This window comes from Atractosteus spatula, chromosome 3 (assembly GCF_055471065.1).
Source record: "Atractosteus spatula isolate fAtrSpa1 chromosome 3, fAtrSpa1.hap1, whole genome shotgun sequence".
Taxonomy (NCBI): domain Eukaryota; kingdom Metazoa; phylum Chordata; class Actinopteri; order Semionotiformes; family Lepisosteidae; genus Atractosteus; species Atractosteus spatula.
In genome coordinates, this window is record NC_142708.1 from 17,943,626 (window position 1) to 17,968,507 (window position 24,882).

Consider the following 24,882-nt stretch of genomic DNA (forward strand, 5'->3'; position numbering starts at 1 on the left):
ACTCAATGTGCTTTACAGGTAATGGGGACTCCCCTCTACCACCACCAATGTGCAGCATCCACTTGGATGATGGAACGGCAGCACCAGTACGCTCATCACACACCAGCTATCAGTAGGGAGGAGATCAGAGTAATGAAGCCAATTCATAGGGTGGGATTATTAGGAGGCCATGATTGGTAAGGGCCAATGGGAAATTTGGCCAGGACACCGGGGTTACATCCCTACTCTTTTCGAGAAACGCCCTGGGATTTTTAATGACCACAGAGAGTCAGGACCTCGGTTTTACATCTCATCCGAAGGACGGCACCTGTTTATAGTATAGTGTCCCCATCACTATACTGGGGCATTAGCACCCACATGGACCGCCCCCTGCTGGCCCCACTAATTCCTCTTCCAGCTGCAACCTTGATTTTCCCAGGAGGTCTCCCATCCAGGTACTGACCAGGCTCACACCTACCTAGCTTCAGTGGGTTGCCAGTTGTGAGTTGCAGAGTGATATGGCTGCTGGCTAATATCATCATCTTACTGTATTGAAGATTTTGAGAATGGCAGTCAACAAGAGGAAGCCATCCTGGTTCAACTAGTCTGTTTCTTGTGAGAAATCAGCTTTAACTACATGGCTTGGTGGTTCCATAGTCCCACAGCCATTTGTGTAAAGTAGTGCCTCTTCTCAGATTGAAATGCACTTTGTGTTGTTTCATTCAGAATAAATTCACTACATTCAGAAATAACAGTAAGTAATGTTGACAAGGAAAAGTCAAAGTTACTTTCTAACCAATATAACCAATAGTTTTAAACTAAATTTTCCTGAAACACTGCAGTGAACACAGGTCAATATGTGCTGCAAAATAGAGTATATGCAAATTACAAATGCAAAACACTTTAAACCCTCAACTTTATTAAAAAATACAATGTTTCTGTAAAATGTACTGTAATACTGTATACAAACCACATTAAACAACATAATTTCAAACAATACTATCACAAATAATATTAGAAAATCGTCTTGCTTTTCCTGCAGTAATGAAATGGATACAGTTGTAAAAACACTACCCAAAGGTCTGAGTTAATGACACTAAATCTCTCTATATATTTTCATATACATTTAAATATATACAATATGCTCTATGACATATATACAGTATATATGCAAATAATAATTTATATTAGCACTCTAGGTAAGACCTGGTAATGTAAGAATTTTTTTTTTCATATTATTATATAAGTATATATTTGATAAAGTAATGGATAAATGACATACAAGACAAAAAAAATCTTGATTTGATACATAATATGATTACGCCTTAAGAAAGAGTCTAAACAGTGAAGGTGACATAATAACTTCTGTTTACATTTCGTTGTTGATGTTTTGTTTACATTTCCAGCATTTTAGATTTTAGTAGACTCAAACATTTTCCAGAAAAGGAATTATGTCTGATCAGCAGTGAAAACTACTTCGAAGAAAGAAAGCTATTCTGTACAACATCCATCACAAATTTAAGTACCATGATTTCATAGTTTTTGCTAAATGGAACAAAATTGTTTGGAATATTTTGAAAACACATTCAATAGTCTCTAACAGGACTCTACCAAGGTACATGAATACTACATTTAATACGTATTTACATAACTGACTGCTTTTGTTTTCTTCATTATTTCTCCTCAAAACCTAAAGAGGTTAGGAAGAACGAGACTTACTGTGCTGGGGTAAATGCTGGTTATGACCTTTGGTTTGAAGTCCACATATATTTAAAACGTAACCAGCCAGAACCGATCAGAAGACACAACAATTCTGTTTTCTCCTACTGTCACCTCCCTTTACAGCACTTAATACCTGTTCTTCTGTTATGACATCTATATAATGTATATACCCACAACATATCATTGAAACAAGTTACTGAGACAATTCTACAGCTGAATTATGATAATTACAATCGGGGTCAAAAGCAAATACGTTTTTTTGGTTGACTTCAACGAATTCGGAAGAAATACGAGTCATCACGTCTTCTGCAATGTGGAATTTATACTTTTCTTCACGGAATAACCATATGTCGCAATATTTTCGGAAACAGTTCACAAAGCGGTGATAAAAGCAGAGTACTTTCTTTTAAGGAGACAGTGTCGTTTCCTGTGAATTTCAGTCTGTTGAGTTAACAGCCCTCTGCGATAACAGTAAACCGACGCAAGGACTGCATCTCAAACGGTAGAAATCTGCTTCCTTTGTAATGAACAATATTCAGTCTAACACTTACAGTGAAATATAAACACAACAATTCAGGGCTAGCCCGTTCGCACCGCTCACCGACTGTCCTGAAAGTGGCGAGGCACACCTAGAACTGCACTGATATGATAACTTCTCGCAGCTCCTCATTTACATTACACAGGTGGGTCAGGAAGGAAAAGAATGCATGTTTTTGACGACAACATAATAAATGCAAATTCTTACCTTATGTATTCTGATCGCTCTGGCCCATACAAGTCTTTATTTCGGCAACCAGCAATCCTTCTGATTTCACAGGTCGATATTATTCCAGGGATAGACATGCACACCTCGCTAGACAACGCGACGTACCTGCCCGGTTCCCTGCTCGCCGTATGTCCGCGAACGGGGCCGCTCGCTCTGCAAGCCTCACAGTCCGAGAGAGAAACAAGTCTCCGCCTCTTTGCGCGCACTCCAGCCCCTCTCTGTGCTTACCTCCCCAGAGCCCAGCTCAGCGCACATAGGCGGATATGCGAGATAGGACGAGCAGAGGCGGCGGCCGTCTGCAGGCTGCCGGTGGCTCAGCTACACCTGAGAACTGGCTGATGCAGTAAACAGGGCACTGTACAGTATGTACTGTCAGTCTTCGTTTGTAAGGGATCACAAGAAGCAAGGGCAATTTCCAGGACGTTCGGGTGGTTTGTTTGATTGGTTGCCTCAGTGGTGGGGCCCGTGTATTTACAGTACGTGTATTGATTAGACAGTTTGTACTATGGAAAAGTTCAAATATATTCATTCAATGATAATAAAACTGCTTTGATACAAGACTTTTCATCCCAAAGCCGCTCTACATATAGGAGAGCACCCATTTCATGCGCTCCTGAAATGCAGCACCCAGTGCAGAGACATACTGTACAGCAGCCATTATCTACCAATAATATCGCTTCACAGCAGATGCTGCAGACAAATGAATGCACTTCTTCAATTCAGCTAATGAGGAGTTTTAGATAGACCAGGCTGAGCAAATCAGAGATGGAATTAGGCCTGGACACAGAGGTCGACCCCCTGTTAACAACTGTTACAACCTGTGCCTTGTGGTCTCAGCGGCCAAGCAGTGAGTTTAACCATCTGGAGAATTCAACCTGCAGATGTGGAGGAGTATGAGCACCATACGGATACGGATACGGATATATTGGTTTGGACATTCTGTGGCCGCAAAGTTCTCTGACGGAGAGCAAAAACAGGTAAATGTGATCACACATTGACATAAGTGGGGTTTTCACAGTCCTTACATCTCAGCTGAATTTAGACTCTCATCTGCTCTCAGTTCCTGCTACATCCAGCCATTATACTCTCCCATTCTGAGCCTCAGATGGCTGCCTGTCTTCTTTCAGGTTTCATAGAAGAATGCACTGCCCACTTTATCTTCTTGCTGCTTCTTAGTTTCTCATCTCTTTTGTGTGCCTACACCCTTCCTGTTGGCCAGCTGGTTATCAGTAACTGGTTACTGGTTTGCGTCCAGGCCTCCTGTGCTTAGATACGCTTTACTGGAATCAGACGCTATCAGACATCGTGACTGCAGAGTCCAGGAAACCTTCCATTGCTTTCTGAAGACTGCATTTCGATTTCTGCTCTCCTCACAGTCACTGTGCATGTAGTAGCATTACATTTTTCATCCTTTAAGAATAATCATTTTTATATTTTCAGAAATTCTGTTTTTTTAATTATGCGAATTGTAATAATGTCTCCTATGTTCTATTATTAGCCTTCCGTTAGCTTTTCATTAACTAACACTATATACAGTAACTGAAATTTCACTTCCATAACGATCTCCGACAAAAGTAAATGAATAATCATTATAATCCAGATTATTCTGGCGTCTTTATAAATCTATTTTAAAGAGCAAGAAGCGTTATGTATTGTACGTAAAGACCCTGTTATCCAACAATTAAATTAATAGTGGTGTTTAGCAGCTGGAAGTTTAGATGAGTGGCTTAGTTCACAGTCTACAGAAAAGATACGGTGCAGAACACGAGAAATTTAGAACAGCGGTAGTCTAGGAAAGAACAAAGGAAAGCCACTGAACTGAGCACTGATCTTTGTAAAGAACTGCAGGAACTATTGAAACATAACTACATATTTGTTCTGGAGTTATCTGGCTTTCGATAACGCACGCAATTTGAATGTCACGTACCGCCTGGACACTCCCTCGTCACTGAAACCGAAACGATATTCTGTTCTCCGGTTGGACTGCGTTGTTATCAAAGTACCGTAAACTTGCACGAGATCTAGAGTTCACGGACCAGTTACAGTTGCTATATTGCTCTAGTAATTTCTAAAAAGAAAATATTGAATGCATGTTAAATCTTTGCTGGTGTCTTGGATGGATTGAATTCAAACATTTTGATTGTTCCCTGGGGAAAATGTGTTTAATGGCAGAGTCCAACACAACAGTACCTCATGAAAACCATTACCAACAATAAGGTCAGGATAAACAAAATTTCAGTAACATATCCCATGAATACTACAATCATATAAAATACATAATCATTCTAGAGCTCTAATAGTCAAGGAATATTTTACATTAACACGATGCTTCGTCGTCCTCATAGCTCTCATCATTTCTCCTCTGATGTATTCGTGAAAGCTTAAGCTAAAGAAAGGAGTGGTTCATCATAAATCCAAGGGTTAAACAGGACTACAGAATGATAAAAATTAGGTCATGAAGACATGTGTTGACAACAGGAATACGGGCGTGTTTTGGGTCAATGGCTGTGGTTGGAATTTTTGGCTTTACTGCTTTTTCTATCGCCTCCGTAAAGATTATTAAAATACCTCAGTGCAAAAAGAAGTTCGTACCCCCATCTAGTGGATTGCTCTTGAAATTACACTGTTTATCCGTTTTAAGATGAAATCTTCAAATGAAATGAATTGAAACATCCTCTTTACAACTAAGCAAATGTTTGCTCTTGGAATGTCTCTAGAAATACTTGTAAGATTGTTTATATATGGTTTATAGGCCATATGGTTTGGTAGTCCTCACTGTTGTGTGAGATCATTCAGTTATTATTAAGAAAAACACATCGAACAAAGATATTTATTCCGCTATATGTTCTATAAGATTTTAGTATGTTAGTTAATAAGAAACATTTTTTTATTTATTCCTTAATTTCTTGGTAGCTTTGCAGAGATAAATTAACATTCTGAGGAAAAACAAGATGGGATCTTATTCTAAGCTGATATTTATACTGTGAAAACCCTACTTACTGTATGTCAATTTGTGATCACATTTGCCTGTTTTTATTCTCCGTTAACAGAACCATAGGCATTAGAGGTATTAAAAGTCTTATGGAAAATCATAATTATGATTAAACTGAAAACTTCGACATCAAAAGTTCATTGAAGAATTTACTGTCTTGCGAATTTACTGAGGCTTTTCTGTATTAAGAAAATAATTACAATGTGTCTACACTTATTTTTTTCATTACAAAATGTAAGTACCAAAAAAGCTGAATCTCCAGGTAAAACAATTAACATTTTTAAAAAATGCATGTTCATGCCTACAGATGGTGTTATTTTTATTTTCAAAAATAATATGAAACACTGCAAAGTCTGTAATTCAGTTTTTTCCTAACAATCTAATATACTTTATAGTATTGTGAATGAATGGTACATCTGTTGTGCATGAATGTCCTTTTCAGTCCCCTTCAAACATGAACAACACAGGTCATGTCAAATGCGTTCCATTAGGTAGTTTCCTGCGATGCCTTTAAAATATCAGAAGATAAGAACCAAACTCTGAGTTTTTCTCTGGACAGAAAGCACTTTCTAGAAGTTACTAGGCCTTTGCTACACCTACAGCTGTTGACGGCTCTCTCTGCCTCATAAGTCAGCCAAAACGTTTGCTCTAGAATTCTCAGCTGTCACAGATATTCCTTAAATAGTCAGGGCACAGTCAGACCACTTTTTAAAGGGGTGACTGTGCAGTGTTTAGCAAAAGTTTTAAAACAAATAGTGCCCTCCTACATTACAAATGTTCAGCTGTCCGTCTGACATACCTAATAAATGTATTTTGACATTTTTCCTTCTTATTCTATGAACCAATATAAGCATGTCCTGGTTGTTTCTCTGGGCCTAACCACCTGGGGTCTACATGGTAGTACTGTCATCCTGGCTGATGTCCATTTCATTGAGATATATATGGTACAAGGAGGTCAGTCTTGGGGACGGTGTTTAGTGACACAGCAAGTTACTACAAGTGCTAACTAATCCACGTAAAGCAGGGGGAAGCACATTTTCGGTTGACAAGGTATGGTGTAATATTTATGTTACTCTTTAACAAAGCATAGATTTACAGTTAAGACTCTTTTTGAAAGCTGATTTGCCATCACTAGGAGCTGTCAAAGGTGCCAGTGACATGTCACTGATAGGCCACTTGGGAGTTCAGAATACTGCCCATATAAGGCATGAACACAGGGATTTAAAGTTTACGATAACATGTGCTTGGCTATTTGGTCAAGAGTTCTGTCTTCCTAATAGCTGGTCTTACTTTGGCTTACTAGTTGGTGAGAAAAGGTAAGGAAATGCTTTTTTAAAAGTCCTGGAATTGCCTTTTGTTGGAATTGTTACCAAGTTAGTATTCAAAAGACTTGCATTGGCAATTAAAGTGAAATGTTTTCTGAATTTTGTTTAGATCCATGTACAGTAAATCATCACAGAAACCATCTAAGAATTATTCTTTGATTTACTGTATGAATACTCTATTTTCTATATTAATTCATGTGAAATAACAATAACTAAATCCTATTTTTTAATTTAAGGATTTTTTAATTGTGAATGCTATAGCCTAATCTATGTCTTATATTTATGTGTCTTGAATTCAGAAACGCAAAGATTAAATTAATGTAAAACAGAAAAGGTTTGTTCAAATAATTAAGCATACACCTCATTTGCTGCAATTTCTTTTTTGCATTCAGTAGGAAAGTTATGTCTGTGTTTGGCTTCTGGTCTACTTGTGTACTTGAAGATGTGGAAATGTGTATTAAGTTAATCTCCTTAACATGTACCCAATCCTGCAAAGAAGATGTGAAAAAAATAATTTGTGGCTTAATTCAAGAAGACTGTCAAATATCTAGGTGTTGAAGAAAAAATCATTAATAAAAGACAGTAATATCATTGTCACAAAATCATTGTGGAAAATCAGTCTTTCTTGCAGTGTCAGAGTTGTATCAGTTGGATCAGTGCAGCTGTGTACAGTAACTATTTGAAGTAATCACGCACCCTGTCACAGTTTTTACATAGTGCATTTCACTACTCCACTTGCTTTTTGCACTTTCAGCCACAATGCTATCTACTGTATCTGTTTTACAGAGAGCTGGGTCCAAGAATCTGTCTTCTCCTATTCTTATTAAATTCTATCCAACTAATAAGTTGTTTATACAGGTACCTGGACCAAGATCTGTGTCTGCTCGTGAAGAAACTAGAAACTAGTTACAGTACATGCACATCAGTGTGTTTTTTTCTGCTTAGGGTTGTTCAATTCAAATATAGTGCAGTTGTCACCTATTGTTATCAACTGGGATAAAGAATGCAAACAAACGTGATAGGAATTATCCAATGTTTTTTTCTCACTTTATTTTTATACGGAACAAGACAGGATCTGAACATTTCCCTTTTCTTGTAGATGGGAGATCCAATCCAGTTAAAAGACGAAGGCAACAAGCACTTCCAGGCCAATGAATATGACAAAGCTGCTGAGTGCTACACAATGGCCATTAAGGTTTGTAAGGACAAAAAAGTTCTGGCAATTCTCTACAGGAACAGAGCAGCCTGTTACTTAAAAAAGGTAAGATTTAAATTAAATTATTTTCATTTAGTTCATTAAAGGCCTTTCATTGGCAGAGCAGTTAATTGTTTCATGTGTTGCAAAGCTCTGCTGAGAGAGGTCAGCCAGGCATTGTATGAAAATTTAAAATATCTGGGGCATTATTGGGGACTTTGTCATTGTACTCATTTCCCGTCGATAACTATTATTCTCATCATATTTACTTTGTGACAAATCTCTTTTCATTTTAGGAGCATTATGCACAGGCAGCATCTGATGCAACAAGAGGTAAGATTTGATGTAGAGAATAATTTAAATAATTGACATAGCCTTTGTGAGTTTTGAATCACAGCTGTAAGTATTGTCTAATGCATCAAGTTTGACAATGAGACTGAAAGGCAATGCTAAAAAAGAATTCATCAAGGTGCAGAATCACCTTTAGTATGTAACCAATGTGCTCACAAAGCAAAATTTTAATACACATACTGTAATTTTAAATGCCGGTGGTATGACTGAAATAGTTTCAAGTTTTGAAAGCTATTTTCACATCATATCTTCATGAGTGAAAGAAAATCATTAATCAATGCCTGCTTTTAAGTTATTAATCTGGTGGTTTTCAAATGCCCTTTATTTACTTTAGACCAAGACCAATGAAAATTTCATAGAGGTAGCAGAGTTTTTAATACATTGTTTTTTGCAGTTTTTTAAATGCATTGTGCAGTGTTTTAAATTTAATAAAGAATCCAATTAGACCTAAAGAACTGTACAGTATATACTGTAATGCTCTCTAGACCCCCTGAATCTTCATGATGTCTAAGAAGCTTTTAACCTATTCCTCCTTAGCTATTGATATGGATGCCTCAGACATTAAAGCCTTGTACAGGCGATGCCAGGCATTGGAAAAGCTGGGGAAACTGGACCAGGCTTTTAAAGATGTCCAGAGATGTGCCACAATTGAGCCCAAAAACAAAACCTTCCTGGAGACGTTGCGGAGGCTGGGAGCAGAGATTCAGGGGAAGGTGAGTCTTGTCTCAGCTGTCCCACAAGGCGATATTTCCAAAGTTTTGGGAGGTAAGGCAGCTTAGCATGTGAGGCTAAAGAAAAGTATCTTGATCACTTATTGTCACTCCATAACAATATGTTTTGCACGTAGCAAAACTTCATTTCAATGTTCAAGTAAGCTAAACACATTTTATGAAGTTCACTACAATGGAGAAACGAAAAGCCTTTTACAGGAAGTTAGAAACCTTCAAATGTAAGACAGCTGGTGTTGCCAAAATATTTCCATCACTTTTGATGAAAAATGAGTGTGATGTTCAAGAGAAACGTGACTAGATCTGCCGCGATGACATTGATTTCTTTCTCTTTGCAGCTGAAGGTCCAGTTCTCCACTGATTCCAGAGTACAGACCATGTTTGACATCTTGCTTGGTGATGATGCAGACAAGGATAAGAAAGAAAAGGTTGGTTGAAACGACTTTTCAATGCGAGGATAGAAAAAGAGGTTGTCTACAGACTTGCTGTGCGAGGACATAGCCGATCTCATTTTCCTCCTCAGAAAGGGCACTAACAATACTTCACCAAGTTTCAAACTATTTCCAAATTCTGTTTTGAAATAAATGAAACATTTCATTTGTCACCAAAAATCTAGAACTCTACTGTTACAACCTCAGACACACACACACACACACACACACACACACACACACACACACACACACACACCACCTTAATCCCTTAATTCCAATGGTGCCAGCCTGTCACCATAGTTTTCTCACCTTTTAAGTGATCCATCTTTACCTTCTGGACACCCTCTGGGACCCTCGCTCTTTCACGTGGGTCCCCTCTCAGGGAAGACTGCACAGTCCTCCTCCTTCCAGGTTGGTATTCTTTTGGCTTTACTTACACAAGTCACTAGATCTTCTCATCAGCTGTTTTCATTACCCATGAAGCACTGTGAAGTATTGGACTCAATTACCCCTGTGCTGCCCAAATCTCAAGCAGCACTGGTACTCGGGACTCTACCTGTGGCATCTAGACTCCTGCCTCTCAGCTGTGGGGAGAAGATAAGCTGCTATCTTGTCAGGCAATGCCCATCTTCCAGGGGGTAACAGCTCCAGTCAGCCCTTGTTCAGAAAATCAACCCTGTTGCTCAGAAGTACACTTCAACCTCACTGAGCCTGGCAAACAAACTACCACGCAGTCTGTGTGTGCAGCATCTGTGACACCCACAGCACAGACTAAACTGTATTTTCTCAAACATTCCCCGCTCGCTGAAGCTCACTCTCCCTCCTCCTAGACTGGAACCTAGAAACAGACTGAAGCCCCTGTCCTCCTAGCTGTTCCTATATAAGCCTATATAAGCCAGAAGAGAGGCTAATTCCACACAAAGCCTTTCTTGATGGCTCCTTTCCTTCACATGTAATTTCACTCCCTCTGAGTGCTAATGACTTATCCAACTCAGCTGTGCCTTTCTTGTGTTTTCCAACTATCAGGAGGCCATCCTGGCTCAAGGTCACTCCACTGGGCTTGCGTTTTGAGCCAAGATGGTGGCTTTTGTAAAATATCATTGGATTATCGTCTGCTCCAATTCAGTAACATGGGATATTGCATCACAGTCTGCTTTTTTTCAGATAGTATTTGTGGCAGCTTTCTAAGATCACGTTAAGTTATGCAAAGGACAATACTCTCCCTCCATCTCTAATATATAAGCTGACATATAGAGGGCCGATATATTTTACAAAACAGTATTTTGTAAAAATGGACAAATGAAAGCTTTTACTCTAGTGGAACTATTGCTCAGCAGTCGTCAGAAATCTTTTTAGGTCATGAGCTGTGTTTTATTCTTCACCGTCTCAAGGCTGCAAACAACTTGATTGTCCTTGCAAGAGAAGACGGAGGAGCAGAGAGAATCTTTCAGAACAATGGAGTCAATTTGCTTCTCCAGCTGATTGATACTGGCAAGCCTGAGATGATTCTGGCAGCAATAAGAGCCATGTCTGGCATTTGCACCGGCCATAAAGCTAGGGTAAGTCAATTATCATCGCGGAATGAATGGAAAGGCGGCAAAGTGACTTGCAGAAATCAATGCGTTTCCCCATTCATTTGTTTTTGCTCACATTCACCAGCTTGCTTGATTAAGGTTCCCAACTTGTGAACCCAGGTTTTACTGTATATCTTATTCCAATGTTAATTTGTCTGTCTAGTTTTTGGTTCCTAAGTCCTGAGATCTTTTTTAAATCTAGTTGGAAACCATGCAAGAGAGTCCTGTTTAAAGTGGTGGAATTATTATTAGACATTACTCTCAAATGTTTGTGAAAGATCTATGAAGATAGCAGCACAGGTTTGCTTTTAGTCACTGGCAGCTATACAGTATGTTGCAATAATATAATTGTGCCCAGGACAAATATCACTCTGCATATCTTATATTGCATGCATATCATATTTTGTGATTTAGAAAGGAGTTTACCAAGCCTTGCCAAAATGTAGACAAATTTGAATAATTTGTCCCATGATGAAGAAAGTTTCATAAGTTTCATAAGTTTGTTGGCAGGCAATAACCCTTTAAAATTCTTGTACAATTACAGCTTATGTGGATTTAAAGTTATGCATATTGTGTTTTTCATCAATGACCACCTTGTTTCTAATGAATATGCTGCCTGTATACATAATACAGGCAACTGCTATAGTCCATATGGTTGGAATTGAGAAGCTGTGCAGCATTTTGGGAGTGGACCATGAAGAAATTGCCCTGGCCACCTGTAACCTTTTCCAGTGCATCTACGACTCCCTTTCTGGCAAGGACAAGAGAGACCACGGAAAGGAAGAAGCTCTGGTTCTTGGTAAATACTTTCCCTCCTTTATGTTTTAGAATGTATCTTTACAGCTCTTAAGTAAGAATGGTGGTTGTTTGGCTGCTACTGGTGACCTTGTTTGGTTGCTACGGATTTCAATAATATAGCTGGGTAGTGAATCCCCATAAATCCACAATCCTTTGTGGGGAAAAAAGTGCCTTCGTTCACAATAATATTTTGACAGGAATTATTTGTTAATTACATACTGTATGAAACAGACTCTGAGAAAAATTATTGGATTAGCACTGTCAGTTATTATTTTCACTTCAGATTAAATCCCTGTTTAGACAGTGGGAAACTATAGCTGAACAGACCTAAAAAAACAAAGAGTTATCAAAATTGCAGTATTTCTTATGATAAAATAGATTAATGTGTATACGTATACATATTTCCCTAACACTTTTCCCTGTGTACATATTCGAATTTTCTTCTAATTTTCTTGATTTGTAATCCTTATGAAAAAATCCTATATAATCATGGTAGAAAGCATTTATTACCATTGCATGAAGCATATGTTCTTTTGTTCCTTGGTCTTCTTTTTTTACCTTCAGAATTGCGTTGTTCCCCTGTGTCAATCCCTTGTCCTTGGCTTTTATTGTACAGATACCACAAAGGATCTCAAAGCAATTCTATTAGCTCTGTTGGATATGGTCACCAATAAAAAGGTATCAGGACATGGACGAGACCAAGCTCTCAACCTGCTGACCAAGAATGTGCCCAGAACAAACAAAAAGGACCCTGATCACTCCAAGACACTCTTCACCATTGACCATGGTAAGTGTTTGCTAGCTGATATTTTTTCTTCCCTGCTTGCTACATATATATTTATTTTTTATAATATGTTATCTGGTTATTCATTTTTTTCCATTTCATTACAAAAGTCAAACCTTTAAAAATAGGGATGCAAATGATCACCTCAGCACAGAGCAGTACATTTCAAAACCTATCAATGAGCCTCGCCTGGATATTCATTAAGGAATTATCTTTAATAACGCACACCGTTTATTACTTAAAAACATATTTCTGGAGTTTTCTTTACTAAAGGGCACAGTTTTATTTCATAAGCATATAAAGAAAAGCTCAATTGTTAGGTTGAAAACAAAGACCTGTTTTTCAGGACCCTGCATGAACATTATAAAACTGTACCGGCTCAAATCTTTCAGCCCTGAGCTGGAATTGGTGCCTTTGTGTGTCGGAGCTGTGGAAAGGGCTGTTGAGGTGTGATGTGTTCTTGCAGGTTTAAAGAAGATTTTGAAAGTGGTAGGGCAGGTGCCAGATCTCCCTGACCAGCTGCCTATGACTGACAACACGCAGCTCATTGCCAGCGTCCTTCTCAACAAGCTCTACGACGACCTGCGCTGTGACCCCGAGAGAGATAACTACCGGGAGATATGTCAGGAGTACATCAAGTAGGTCAAGGCAGATTACTTTAAAGTGCCACACACTGATCCAGGTTTGAACTGCCGGTTGTGTGGTTTCACAAGTATTGGCTCACAGGTTTGTAGCCTTGCCACCACACACAGGGAGAATGTGGAAATGTAGCTGGACTCCTCTGAACCGTTCATCTTTCACAACACCACAGGCTGATCATCCCATACAGGAGCTTCAATGCCAGCTGGGGGACGGACACTTCCTCCCTTGACCCTCACTGAGAGCAATGCAACTCTGCAGATGTCCACTAGGGTGCACTAGGGGTCACCATGTCACTGGGAGCTGAGGGAACGCTGGGCAGCTAATCCCAACTCTACTCTTGGTGGTGCTCAGCTAACTGTGGTAACTTGGCCAGTCCGGTCACAATCAGCTAGTGGCAAAGAGTAGTTCAGGTGGGTAGCTGCGTCAGCATGTGTAGGTTGCAAAGGAACAAGTAATGGTTTATTCCATGCTTTAAAAAGAAGAAAAGAAACAATTTGTTTTAAGCTGTGGAGCCTTCTTTTGGTGAGTGTTCCCAGTGGCAAAGAGTCCAACTTGTGCTTTTGTGAACGCCTGTACCAGCTGAATCACAAAGACACTTACAGATTTAGATTTTTTCCAAGGACTCTTTCCATCATATTTCTTTATCTAATTATTTTTTCTATTTTTATTTTAACTCTTTGTGGTCTACCCAATCAGATAGATCAGACGTTCACTACACGGTATCCCTGTTTGTGTAGGAATGTACAAAATCCTTATTCTCTCAAATTCTGCTCAGTGCCATCTAAAGAGTTTGTAGGTTTATTCTGTCTAAATTCTGTTTCTTGGATGACCATTAAAGGATTTAACCAAAGTATTTCTGTCTTACATAGGTTAACATACTGTCGGTAAAGTCATTTACATGGGCAAATGGAAATAAATGCAACAGGAGATCTTGTTCTCAGATGTGATGTATGCATATGCCAGAGAGAAACTGAAGGAAACAGAAATTTGGATTAATAGTTTTTCTCAGAAACAAAATGCTATTTCCATTATTTCATACACTTTAACACTTTATAGTCCAATTTCCCCGAATTTTGTTTTGCATCCAAACATCTATGTTTTATACACAGAGACTTACAAAAATTTGTAAACAGCCCAAATAACATTACACTTGCAATGTTTATTATACTTTTTATTTTTAACCACATATTGCACTTGCCTATAACCAATCATAATTCATTGATCAAGTAGTAGGCATCAGTTGTTACTCTTCATGCAGAACATAAGGGATCAGAGGAGATACTAACAGCTAATTTCCACATTCTCTTAATGTAAGCAGTTTGAAAGCTCTGCTCAAGAGGCTGACCCACTGTGTTACAACACCTCACCAAGAGTCTGGACATCTTGGCTTTTTTGTAGCACAGAAAGACACTTTATCAGTTTTATGAGATGGTTGTTTACTAATACATGACACTTTGTACCACAGAACTGAAAATCATGGACAAAACCTGACTTCTAGCACCAAAAACCCATAACCCGCAAATAAAGTTCATTCAGTGTTGTACTTTACTACAGATAAAGTCAACAAGTGCCTTCCAATGTATATTCCCAAATATTTATAGAAATATTTGCGTGAGCTCAGATCTCATCTGCTTTATATTCTATTGAATGCCAGTTGGTAAGGATCACAAACACGAGCCTTTGTCGTAGTCATCTCTGTGGTCCTGCCATCTCATTTCCACGGGTATAAGGTTAAAAAACCCACAAGACATCTTATTCTCTGCATTCCATAAAAGTGGCAAAGATAGAAGTTTTAACTAAGTTTCTCGAGTATAAGATAGTAAAGGTCAGGTGTGCCTGTGTCGCTATTGTTCATATTGGTGCTCGTATATATTGTTAGTTGTATGTGCAAAAAGAGTCCGAGCAACAAGCATAGCAATATACACTATACATACAATCATAAACCAAACAACACAAAAATTACCATACCAACCCAATTTTAAAGGCTTCATTTCACAAGACAAGTACAGAAAACAGCGATCTTAGACATGGTTTACTACCAAGCAGTGGCCAGGAAGAATAAGCTTAGATTTGCTGACAGTTTTGTCACATCAGGATTAAAGTGATTATGCTGCTATAAAACAATCTGGTAGTTGCAGGTATTTTAAAAATCAACTTTTTGTACCTTTAATGTCAGGGAACTGTGTATCTGCATAAAAAGAGTGCAGCATTTTGGAAACATCCACCATCATCATCATCTTCACTTAGCTTCGAGATGGAACAATAGATTTCAGCAGTGGGGGCTAGGCAATGAATGAACGTTTCACGTCTCCATCCGCTTCCTAGATTTACAAACTCACTTCCTGCCATTTCGGCTTTCTTTGTTTGCAGAGGCAAGTTCGACCCCAAAGACATGGACAAGAATCTGCACGCCATACAGACGGTGTCAGGTCTGCTGCAGGGTCCCTTCGACTTGGGGAACAAGATCTTGGGCATGCAGGGGGTGATGGAGATGATGGTGGCACTGTGTGGCTCTGAGAGGGAGGTTGACCAGATGGTTGCAGTAGAGGCCCTCATTCACGCGTCCACCAAGATGAGTCGAGCCACCTTCATCATCACCAACGGAGTGTCCCTGCTCAAGGACATCTACAAGAAGACAAAGAATGAGAAAATCAAAATTCGCGCTCTGGTGGTAAGTACAGGAGTGTGGCTTAAGCGGAAGGGAAATTTCAAAGCCATAGTTAAGGCACTTCTGTCCTGCAGGAGAGCAAGAAAGGCTTCCACTGACATTTCCTACTTCCTACTGATTTCAGTGTAAGAGGACATCGTTCCTTATGTGGGAGTTGTAAAGCTGTTGACTCACGTCCTTTGCAATTCATTGCATTCAAAGTGTATACAACTTACACATCTAGCCTGTTTGGTAATGGAAAGTCACAGCTTGCTGACCTCAGTTTATGCCAAGGCTGATAGGGAGACGTCATCTTTGCAAGGTAATCCAGTGTCATTATGGAGAACACAAGGGCAGTTTAACAGTATGCTGGTTTTGTCTTAAACATTGCCTACCTGGTCTGAGGTAAAAAGACATATTTGTCCAATAATTAAATGGTCTTCATAACGCTATTTAAATGTCCACTACAAGCTTCAGCTACTGATCTGCTGTTTTCCTTGTCCAGGGTCTCTGCAAGCTGGGTTCGGCTGGCGGGGATGATTACAGCATGAGACAGTTTGCAGAGGGCTCCACTGAAAAGCTGGCCAAACAGTGCAGAAAGTGAGTCTCAGTATTGTTACCTTGTCAAACAAACAAACAAACAAACAAACAAACAAACAAACAAACAAACAAACAAACAGAGGGCTGGAAAGGCTAAATGCAATTTAATGAAGTTCAAAAAACATTGTATAGGTATTTACATTACCTGCACAGGTACTGTGCCATTGCAGATGTGACAATTTCTTGAACAATTAAAAAAAAATTGTTAAATAATGGTCAGTGCATTATCTCAAATTTTCAATATAGCAGGAACAAATATGAAATTAGCTTAAATAAGTTACAAATCAGAAGAGGTCTTTCAGCCCATCCAACCTGTTTGGTAGTCAGTGTCTTATTGATCTCTGGATTTCAACCAGCCATTTCTTCAAGGAAGTCAAAGTGTCTTGTTCCAGACTCCTGCAGCCCTTTGTGTAAAGATGTGCCTCTTAGTCTTTTTCTTAAATGCACTTTCATGTAGTTTCCTTTTGTATCCGCCACTTCTGTTGATGTTTCATTGTTCCTTTTGTAGAATTTCTCTTCAAATATACTGTATATCTATAGGCAGATATTGCAATAAAGACCTGGTTACAATGAAATGATTCTTAGGACATTTTGACCTGTTTTTTATGATTGATCAAAGATATGATGTTGCATTTGTACACCATGTGCTTGTTCTGGACCTCACACTGAATTCAATATAAGATCTGTAAACTCTGCTGAATTTTTAAATCCAGGGCAAACTACTGTGTGATATAGATTAGGAATGTTGTTAATTTTCTTGCTTTTGCTACATTCAGATGGCTGTGCAATCCGAACATAGATGTCCGCACACGAAAATGGGCAGTAGAAGGTCTTGCATACCTCACCAATGACGCAGATGTGAAAGATGACTTTGTGGAAGATGAACCTGCATTGAAGGCCATGTTTGAACTGTCCAAGGTATCTCAAAGAGTCTGTACAGAAGCATCAGCTTGTCACAGCCTGACTTCTGTAGTCATAAAATAGAGCATCTCAAAGAAATGAAATTAAAACCAAGAAAAAAAACACCATTGAACAAATTGGTTCTACAAACTTCAGCTATTTAACTAAGTGCTGTAAACACCTTATACACTTATAATGTTGCTGGTATTATCCCTTATGCTTATTTTCTGTTTCTTTCTTTGTGTGTAGTCCTCAGATAAGACCATTCTGTATGCTGTGGCCTGCACTCTGGTGAACTGTACTAACAGCTATGAGAAGAAGGAAATTATTCCAGAGCTTGTGCAACTGGCTAAGTTTTCCAAGCAGCACGTTCCTGAACAGCACCCCAAGGTACAATGGAACTGACGAAACAGTTGTATCAGGCTGTATCACCCAGAGACACTGTATGGTGCCATCTACAGATGGTACATTGGGAACTTGCAGTCAACTATTACACTTAGTTAGGAGGGCCTGTTTACCATGAAGGAAAGAGTCACTGGCTCTTCTTGCTTAACCGCAGTATTTTGAATTACAAGCTACTTTAGTACAAAGCAGATTTCACATTTAGTAATCGGATTCTCCAGAAGTAAGTGTGGAAGTTAACATAACATAAAGGCAAATAATAAAAGCATTACATACATACACATGAAAACACATCCTTCTCATGCAGGACAAGAAGGATTTTATTGAGAAACGAGTGAAGCGACTGCTGAAGGCTGGTGTGATCTCTGCACTGACTTGCATGGTCAAGGCTGATAACGCCATTCTGACTGATCAGACCAAAGAGATGCTTGGAAGGTGGGTGCTGTCTATGTACCATCTACTGGGAGTCAGAAATTTCCATACATCTGAAGAATGCAGACAACAACTATTGAACTCCTAGATGTCTATTACTATAACCATGTATCTCAAAGTACTTATTAATAGAGTTGCTGATAAACAATGGATGTGCACTGATGTAAAAGCCTTTAATTTATTTGAAAAGGAAAGTATTTGCTCCACAATACCAGGGTCCTTAAGAACTCTTGACCTTGTTTTAAAGATTTCCTTACCTCAGTGATCATCAGGGATGTGATTTCAATTTTAAATTTACAGTAGGAATTTGAGGTATACCTGCACGGTCCTAACAGTTTACATACAGATATTACGCAATTTAAACAGCAATACATTTTTAAGGTGAAGGAAAGTACAGCGAATTGCAAAGTGAACTAACAAATTTGCTATCTGCAAAATCATAACAGTCTGACGAATTAATCCAGTGCAATTAACAGAGACAGAGCCATTCTTTTCTTTGTCTGTTTGAATCTCATATTTTAATTATTTTGAGTGCTCCATCAAGAAAGATGATATGATCAGTCCCTATAAAACATTTCAATAGCAGCAGGAAATAAAATGGAAAGACTTTATATCCATGATTTAAAAACATTGCATTTCTGAATCACGTTTGTTTCTGACATATAGAGTCTTCCTTGCCTTAACTGAAGATCCTAAGGACCATGGTATCATTGTTGCTCAAGGTGGTGGGAAGGTCAGTTTTCATGTCCTTTTTAAGGAAATAGGACTTTTATTTTATTCCAATTGTGTGCAGCATGCAAGCACTGCTCAGTACAAAGAGCACTATTTAGATTGTTGTCATACTGATTTTTACAGCTTTTTATACTGGTACTTACATACTCAAAAATAAGTGCTCAATGATTGATTGCATATTAATTCCATAACACTTAAATTCATGAAACTTCAAATAGTTGTCTTATTATTTCTCTGCATGCACTTCCTCAGTTTATTAAAAGCTTGCTGATAAACACCTAAGAAATTTGAAATATTCAGTACTAAGAATTTACTTGCTGAGAGCTAATTGAGATTATTTGAGACAAAGTGATAATGTGATGATGAAAATGTAGATACGTAAAATATACAGAAAAGTAGGCAATCAGTATCAGTATCAAGCAATCAGTATCAAGCACCACATTGTTTGTTTGAGGTTTCAATAAACTATAATCAAGGTAAAATATAACCTATGACTCAGTATTTGTAAGGAAGGTCTGTTTTATTCACTTAATTGGTCAGTAAAAAATACTGCTGTTTTGTACAGCATTATCAGCAAACTTGTTCTCATTTAGGTTTTGACAAGAATAATACTGTATGTAGAACAATGGAAATGTGATGTGAAACCCCACGACATTAGGGGAGTACACTCTAAAGATTCTGCTGGAACTCAGATATTGCAGAAGGAAGGTTTTCATCTTTCTTAATAATGTTTGATTCAGGCATTGATTCCCCTTGCCTTGGAAGGCACTGAGCCTGGAAAGATAAAAGCTTCACATGCACTGGCTAAAATAGCTGCAATTGCCAATCCTGAGATTGCTTTCCCTGGAGAAAGGGTAAGTGCACTGTTAGCACTAACCTGTGCTATTTCAACGACTATTATAAAATACTCCTTTAAAAAATGCTTTGCATGTGACTCCTTGGAGCAGTACTGTCAAGCAACACAATAAGCCTATATAGGCATATATTACATTATGGATTCATAATGTATTTAACTGGAATTTTTTTTACTATTAATTGACACAAAACACTCTGTCCGCCAGCAGCGGTGAGGAGGTGAGTATCACAAAAAATTGGCCTATGTCTAATGGAGGCAGAAATTCCCATAAATTCATGCCAAGAATGAAGAAACATTTAGTATAAATAATTATGAAAAGGGGAAAAAATGGCCACAAAAATTAACAGGAAAAAGTGATCTCCAAAATGTCTCAGAAAGGCAATTCACAGTTCCCAATCCATATATCAGAACGTGCTGGGTTTAACCCTTTAGTCAACAGGGAATTTGAGTCAAGTTCAAGTACAACCTCTCTCTGGTTTCATTTCTCTGACTGATTCCAATTAAGGGATTTAAATTTCCTTTTCACCCCGTGGTAGTGTGGAGTATGGTAGTGATAGATACTACCATACTCCACACTGTGGGGCTATAGTACTATAATAACAATCAGATATCTTTCCTTCAGAGCCATGCAAATGCTTATCTACTCTTGTATATCATAAAACAAAAGAGTGTCGAGTAATAATGCACAAATACGACGTCAACCACATCAAACACTCAGAATGTGTTAAGAGGGTTTCTGAATGTCTTCCCTCTGCCTCACAACATCCAAAGTGTTCTCTAATCCACTCAAATTCACAACAAGCATTCTTATACTTAGAACTCTTTGGATCTGTACGGCCTGCTCTCATTTTCACTTCTTTGAAGCAGAAAAAATGTTCCTGCAAAGTTCACACAAAAACTTTTTTTCTAAACAATAAGATACTAACAACAATACAATGTCAATAAAAGCACCGCCATTGCCACACTGTGATTATTTTATTTCTTTCTGACAGATTTATGAAGTGGTGCGGCCCCTAGTTAGCCTTCTCAACACAGAGCGAGACGGTCTGCAGAACTTTGAAGCCCTGAGGGGCCTCACAAACCTGGCTGCACTGAATGAAAAACTCAGGTGTGTTTAGAGGAATGTCGATTCTAAAGTGCGCTAGAGCCTGGGCTCAATTTGAAACTGCAGTTGCGTCTTGCTGGACCTCCATTCTCTGTTCCGGCTAACATTAGCCGGTAAAACAAGACACTCTTTCCTTAGAATCTTTCATCTTGTTCATCTCACCATCAGAAAAATTTACCTCAGTGTGGAACCTGGTTTAGTTCTCTGTGTTTTCTACAAATTTAACAACTTCTGTGTTGTCATGATGTATAGAGCAAGACGTGAAATAACTGGGTTTTGTTCTGAATCTTAGAAAAAAGATCATAAAGGAAAAAGCCATGCCAGAGATTGAGAACTACATGTTTGAAGAGCACGATCAGATCCGCCAGGCAGCGACAGAGTGCATGTGCAACATGATTGTGTGCAAAGAAGTAAGTAGTGGCTAGATGGCCTATAAATTCCAATAAATAAACAAATTCAGTTTCTCACTGTGTTGGGTGGCATGGTGGTGCAGTGGTTAGCATTGCTACTTAATGGGGCTGGGGTCCTGTGTTCAATTCCACTCCTGTGGTGCTATTTGTACAGAGGTGTTGTGATTTCCTTCCACAGTCCAGAGACTTGGTGTGGGTATGTGCATGTGCATGTCTGTGTGTGTATCTGTCCAGCCTGCAATGTTTATTTGGTGTCCCATCCAGGGTGTACCTTTTGGAAGAAATGTTTAGAAAACGGATGGATGGGGGAGAGTTGACTGCTTATGGTCTTGGATTATTGTTCCTTGAGCTCAGTGCAACATTCCTCCTAGCATTTGAAAAATTTCAACAAAGTTTTGCTGAGTTGTTAATAGTCACATACAGTATTTCAAAGAAGCCTATATGGAACATCTATCTCTCTTTCATACATCAATAGAGGATTGTCAGAACAAAGGCTTTTTGCATCAAAATGTTACAAGGTTTACAAATGGTACAAAGTTTAAAGGCTTGTTTGTTGGCATTTTGACGTATGCGTGAGAGTCTGGAACTGCCGAGAACCGGAACACCAATCCGGAACGTCACTATTGACTCATGAGCTGTGAGAGGAACTCAGAGAGACTAACTCTGTTGCCTCTGTGTGTCCTGGGGGGCAGGTCCAAGAGAGGTACCTGGAGGAGGGCAATGACAAGTTAAAGCTCCTGGTTCTGCTGTGCGGGGAGGATGACGAAAAGGTCCAGATAGCTGCGGCTGGAGCTCTGGCCATGCTCACGGCTGCCCAGCAGAAAATCTGCACCAAGGTCACCCTCGTGGTGAGTGCAACCTCCGTTCTCATCCCAGACACTCCAAGCCACCGCACAGCTTAGAAACGGAAGCTTCTTCGTCCACATTTAATGTTTATTTTCCTTTGCGCCGCACTTTCTCGTGATGCGTATTTAGTGTTCGCACTCACTTAGTCACACGAGCTGGCATCTGCAGCAATGAACATTTGGAGCAAAGGGCTGAAGAAAAGGAAACGAAGTGGTAGGGGAGGTTGGATGTGCTTATTCACACAGACAATGCAGTTCAGCAAAATGTATCCGGGAAATTCAATCTGGTGCATGCATGAGGATAAGCAAACTTACCCGCCTGAAAAATGTTCCAGGCATTTTTACAATAGTAGATCCTATGCAATTATGTGTGAAATACTGTACAACGTACTTAAAATTAACACACAGTTGGGCCAGTATTATGACACAAATGAGTAGGTACACATTAGTAAAGTAAATGGGGGCAGTGTAGTGGAAAGGTCTGGGCTCATAAGTGGTGAGTTATGGGTACGTACTGTACCTCAGATGCATTACTCCACACATCTGTATAAATGGGGATCAGTGTTTCCCAGAGTCCCACAGTGGTGGGGAGTCACCTTCTCTTTGTCCACTTAACAAGGAAACCAGGAAACCAGGATAAGATCTGGCCCAATGAGCTGTTGTAGATTGAATATGGAAATTTCCTACTCATGTCCTAATCAAATATAAAGTACGCGTGTTGCCCAACATTTTATTAACTGTAATGAAGTCATGGTTTTGTCAAGGTTCCTTGTGACTGAAAGCCCTTGAACTCTGAAACATTCTGTTTGGGTGTCGCAAAAATAATTCAAATTAAAGCTATCACCTTGTATTTAAAACTGGCCAATGTGGATGTTCCGTTTGAAAGAAATGTGAAGTACTGACATTACATCCTTTCAAAAAGGTAGCCTTACAACATGAAATGATAGCAAAATACACAGCTAAGCATTCTGTTTAATATAGAAAAAGTATTAAAGAAAAGTTTTGTTAACATGTGAACCACATACTGTGGTAAAAGACAATCTTTCCATTGAAAAGACTGCAATTTATGAACGTGGGGTTCTCTTCAGTCAGCAAAGGCACTATATTTTTCGGTGTAGCCAGCACACAATTTTCAGTGCCATATTTTCTGCGGACGTGATCCCGATTAGCTGTGACTTGTGTTGCACCCGCAGACCGCACAGTGGCTGGAGATTCTGCAGAGGCTGTGTCTGCACGACAGGCCGGAAGTACAGCACCGAGGAATCGTGATTGTTTACAACATGATCAACGCCGACAAGGAGCTCGCCAAGAAACTCATCGAGAGTGAGCTCCTGGAAATCCTCACTGTGATCGGCAAGCAGGAAGACAGCCCCATGAAGCAGCCGGCCATTGATGCAGCTCGAAACTGCCTTGTGATCGCGATGAATTTAGGACTGATAAAACCTTACTCTTAGAAAGTTCAAGAAGGCAGTGCAGTACAGTTTATGCAATGGGACTGGATTTTCAGCCAGTCCACAGTATCACTGGGACTGCCAATGTAGCCTGCTTTCTGGTAAAGTAGAATGCTAAGAGGCTTCAGACTTAATGGCACCAGTATTTAGGACACAAACATAATTTAATGTCATTTTTTATTTCCCATTTTTAAAATGTTTTTTGTAGTACCCTTTATTCAAAAACCTATTCAAAGCTTATTGCAAATCTAAGAGACAGAACCTATTGTATTATTAATATTTTCATTCTGAATATATAATTAAAAAAAAACTGGAATACACGTTTTCAAAGTATTGTTTTTTTCCGTTTTTTTTCATACATGCATCTGTGGTATAACTAAACTTTAAAATAAAGTAGTTTATAACACCAGCATTGTTCATGTGATTTATTCTACTATACTTCAGTATATCCTTACAGTTTGAAACACAACATTTCGGCTGTGGAGTCTTCTTCAGGTTACGGCTGAGGTTGCTTTAGCTTTAGGGACAGGGTTAGAATTGGGTTAGGATTCGGATAGATTAGGGAAACAGAGCTCTTTCACCTACATTTTCCCCAAGAGTGGACCACTTGGAACAAAAAGAGTTACAATTGTCCTTGCAATGACTGAGGTCACATAATTTAAGGTCCTTGTCAAGTCCTTGTGGATGGGCAGTATCAAGTCTTTTGATCCACTCCCGTTCCTTTTTCCTTCTTTCTGCCTCAGTTCAGCTGGGGTGGCTCTCTAGTCTTGTGGCCTCCAGTGCTTCCAGACCAGGCGTAGGAATAGATGGAGTTACCCGTTTCCCTCACATAGGTCACTCTGCACATTTCACACTGGAAGCTGTTCTCGTGGAGTCTCCATTGTAACTGGAAGATTTCTTTGGTTTTGTGGTGTTGGATGGTTGTCTGCTGTTTGAACTGTTTGGCTCTGGGTGGAGCTTTCTGTTCTTCTTACATGCATAAAGATTTTAAATATGTCCTTAAATATGTCTGTGCTTTGTAAAGTGGTGGTGAACATAGATTTTAATTGTTGGTTTGTTGTTACAATAAGCTGGGACTACATTCTGATGAGGGGTATTATTCTTCCGTTTTGAGGAGTTTTCCTATTTAAAAATGTCTGTGCCACATTTCTGAGAAAACCGTGTGATCCTCTGTAATGCTTTGAATAGTGTATTTTTGCCTTGTCACGAAGC

At 39.1% G+C, this 24,882-nt stretch overlaps 2 protein-coding genes across 3 annotated transcripts in view; one reads left to right on the forward strand and one right to left on the reverse strand.

Annotated features, from left to right (window-relative positions):
* pip5k1bb (phosphatidylinositol-4-phosphate 5-kinase, type I, beta b) overlaps positions 1-2,639 on the reverse strand; it is a 68,740-nt gene extending 66,101 nt beyond the window's left edge. Inside the window, exon 1 of the mRNA XM_088910224.1 lies at positions 2,447-2,639. The gene's annotated coding sequence lies outside the window, so the exon portion shown is untranslated. The remainder of the gene's footprint in view (positions 1-2,446) is intronic.
* Positions 2,640-6,391: 3,752 nt separating this feature from the next.
* unc45b (unc-45 myosin chaperone B) lies at positions 6,392-24,075 on the forward strand. Of its 2 annotated transcripts, none has more exons than XM_088910227.1 (20): positions 6,392-6,509; positions 7,884-8,045; positions 8,276-8,312; positions 8,868-9,043; positions 9,397-9,486; positions 10,884-11,051; positions 11,700-11,865; positions 12,481-12,651; positions 13,115-13,286; positions 15,661-15,961; positions 16,443-16,537; positions 17,314-17,455; positions 17,687-17,827; positions 18,147-18,274; positions 18,938-19,004; positions 19,744-19,857; positions 20,852-20,967; positions 21,257-21,374; positions 22,067-22,222; positions 23,413-24,075. In XM_088910227.1, the coding sequence occupies exons 2-20, from the start codon at positions 7,884-7,886 to the stop codon at positions 23,671-23,673; spliced, it is 2,781 nt and encodes a 926-aa protein (XP_088766353.1). In that variant the 5' UTR covers positions 6,392-6,509; the 3' UTR covers positions 23,674-24,075. The 2 variants fall into 2 exon arrangements, with proteins under 2 accessions (XP_088766353.1, XP_088766354.1); XM_088910228.1 differs by lacking the exon at positions 6,392-6,509 and adding an exon at positions 6,738-6,775.
* Positions 24,076-24,882: the final 807 nt, after the last annotated feature.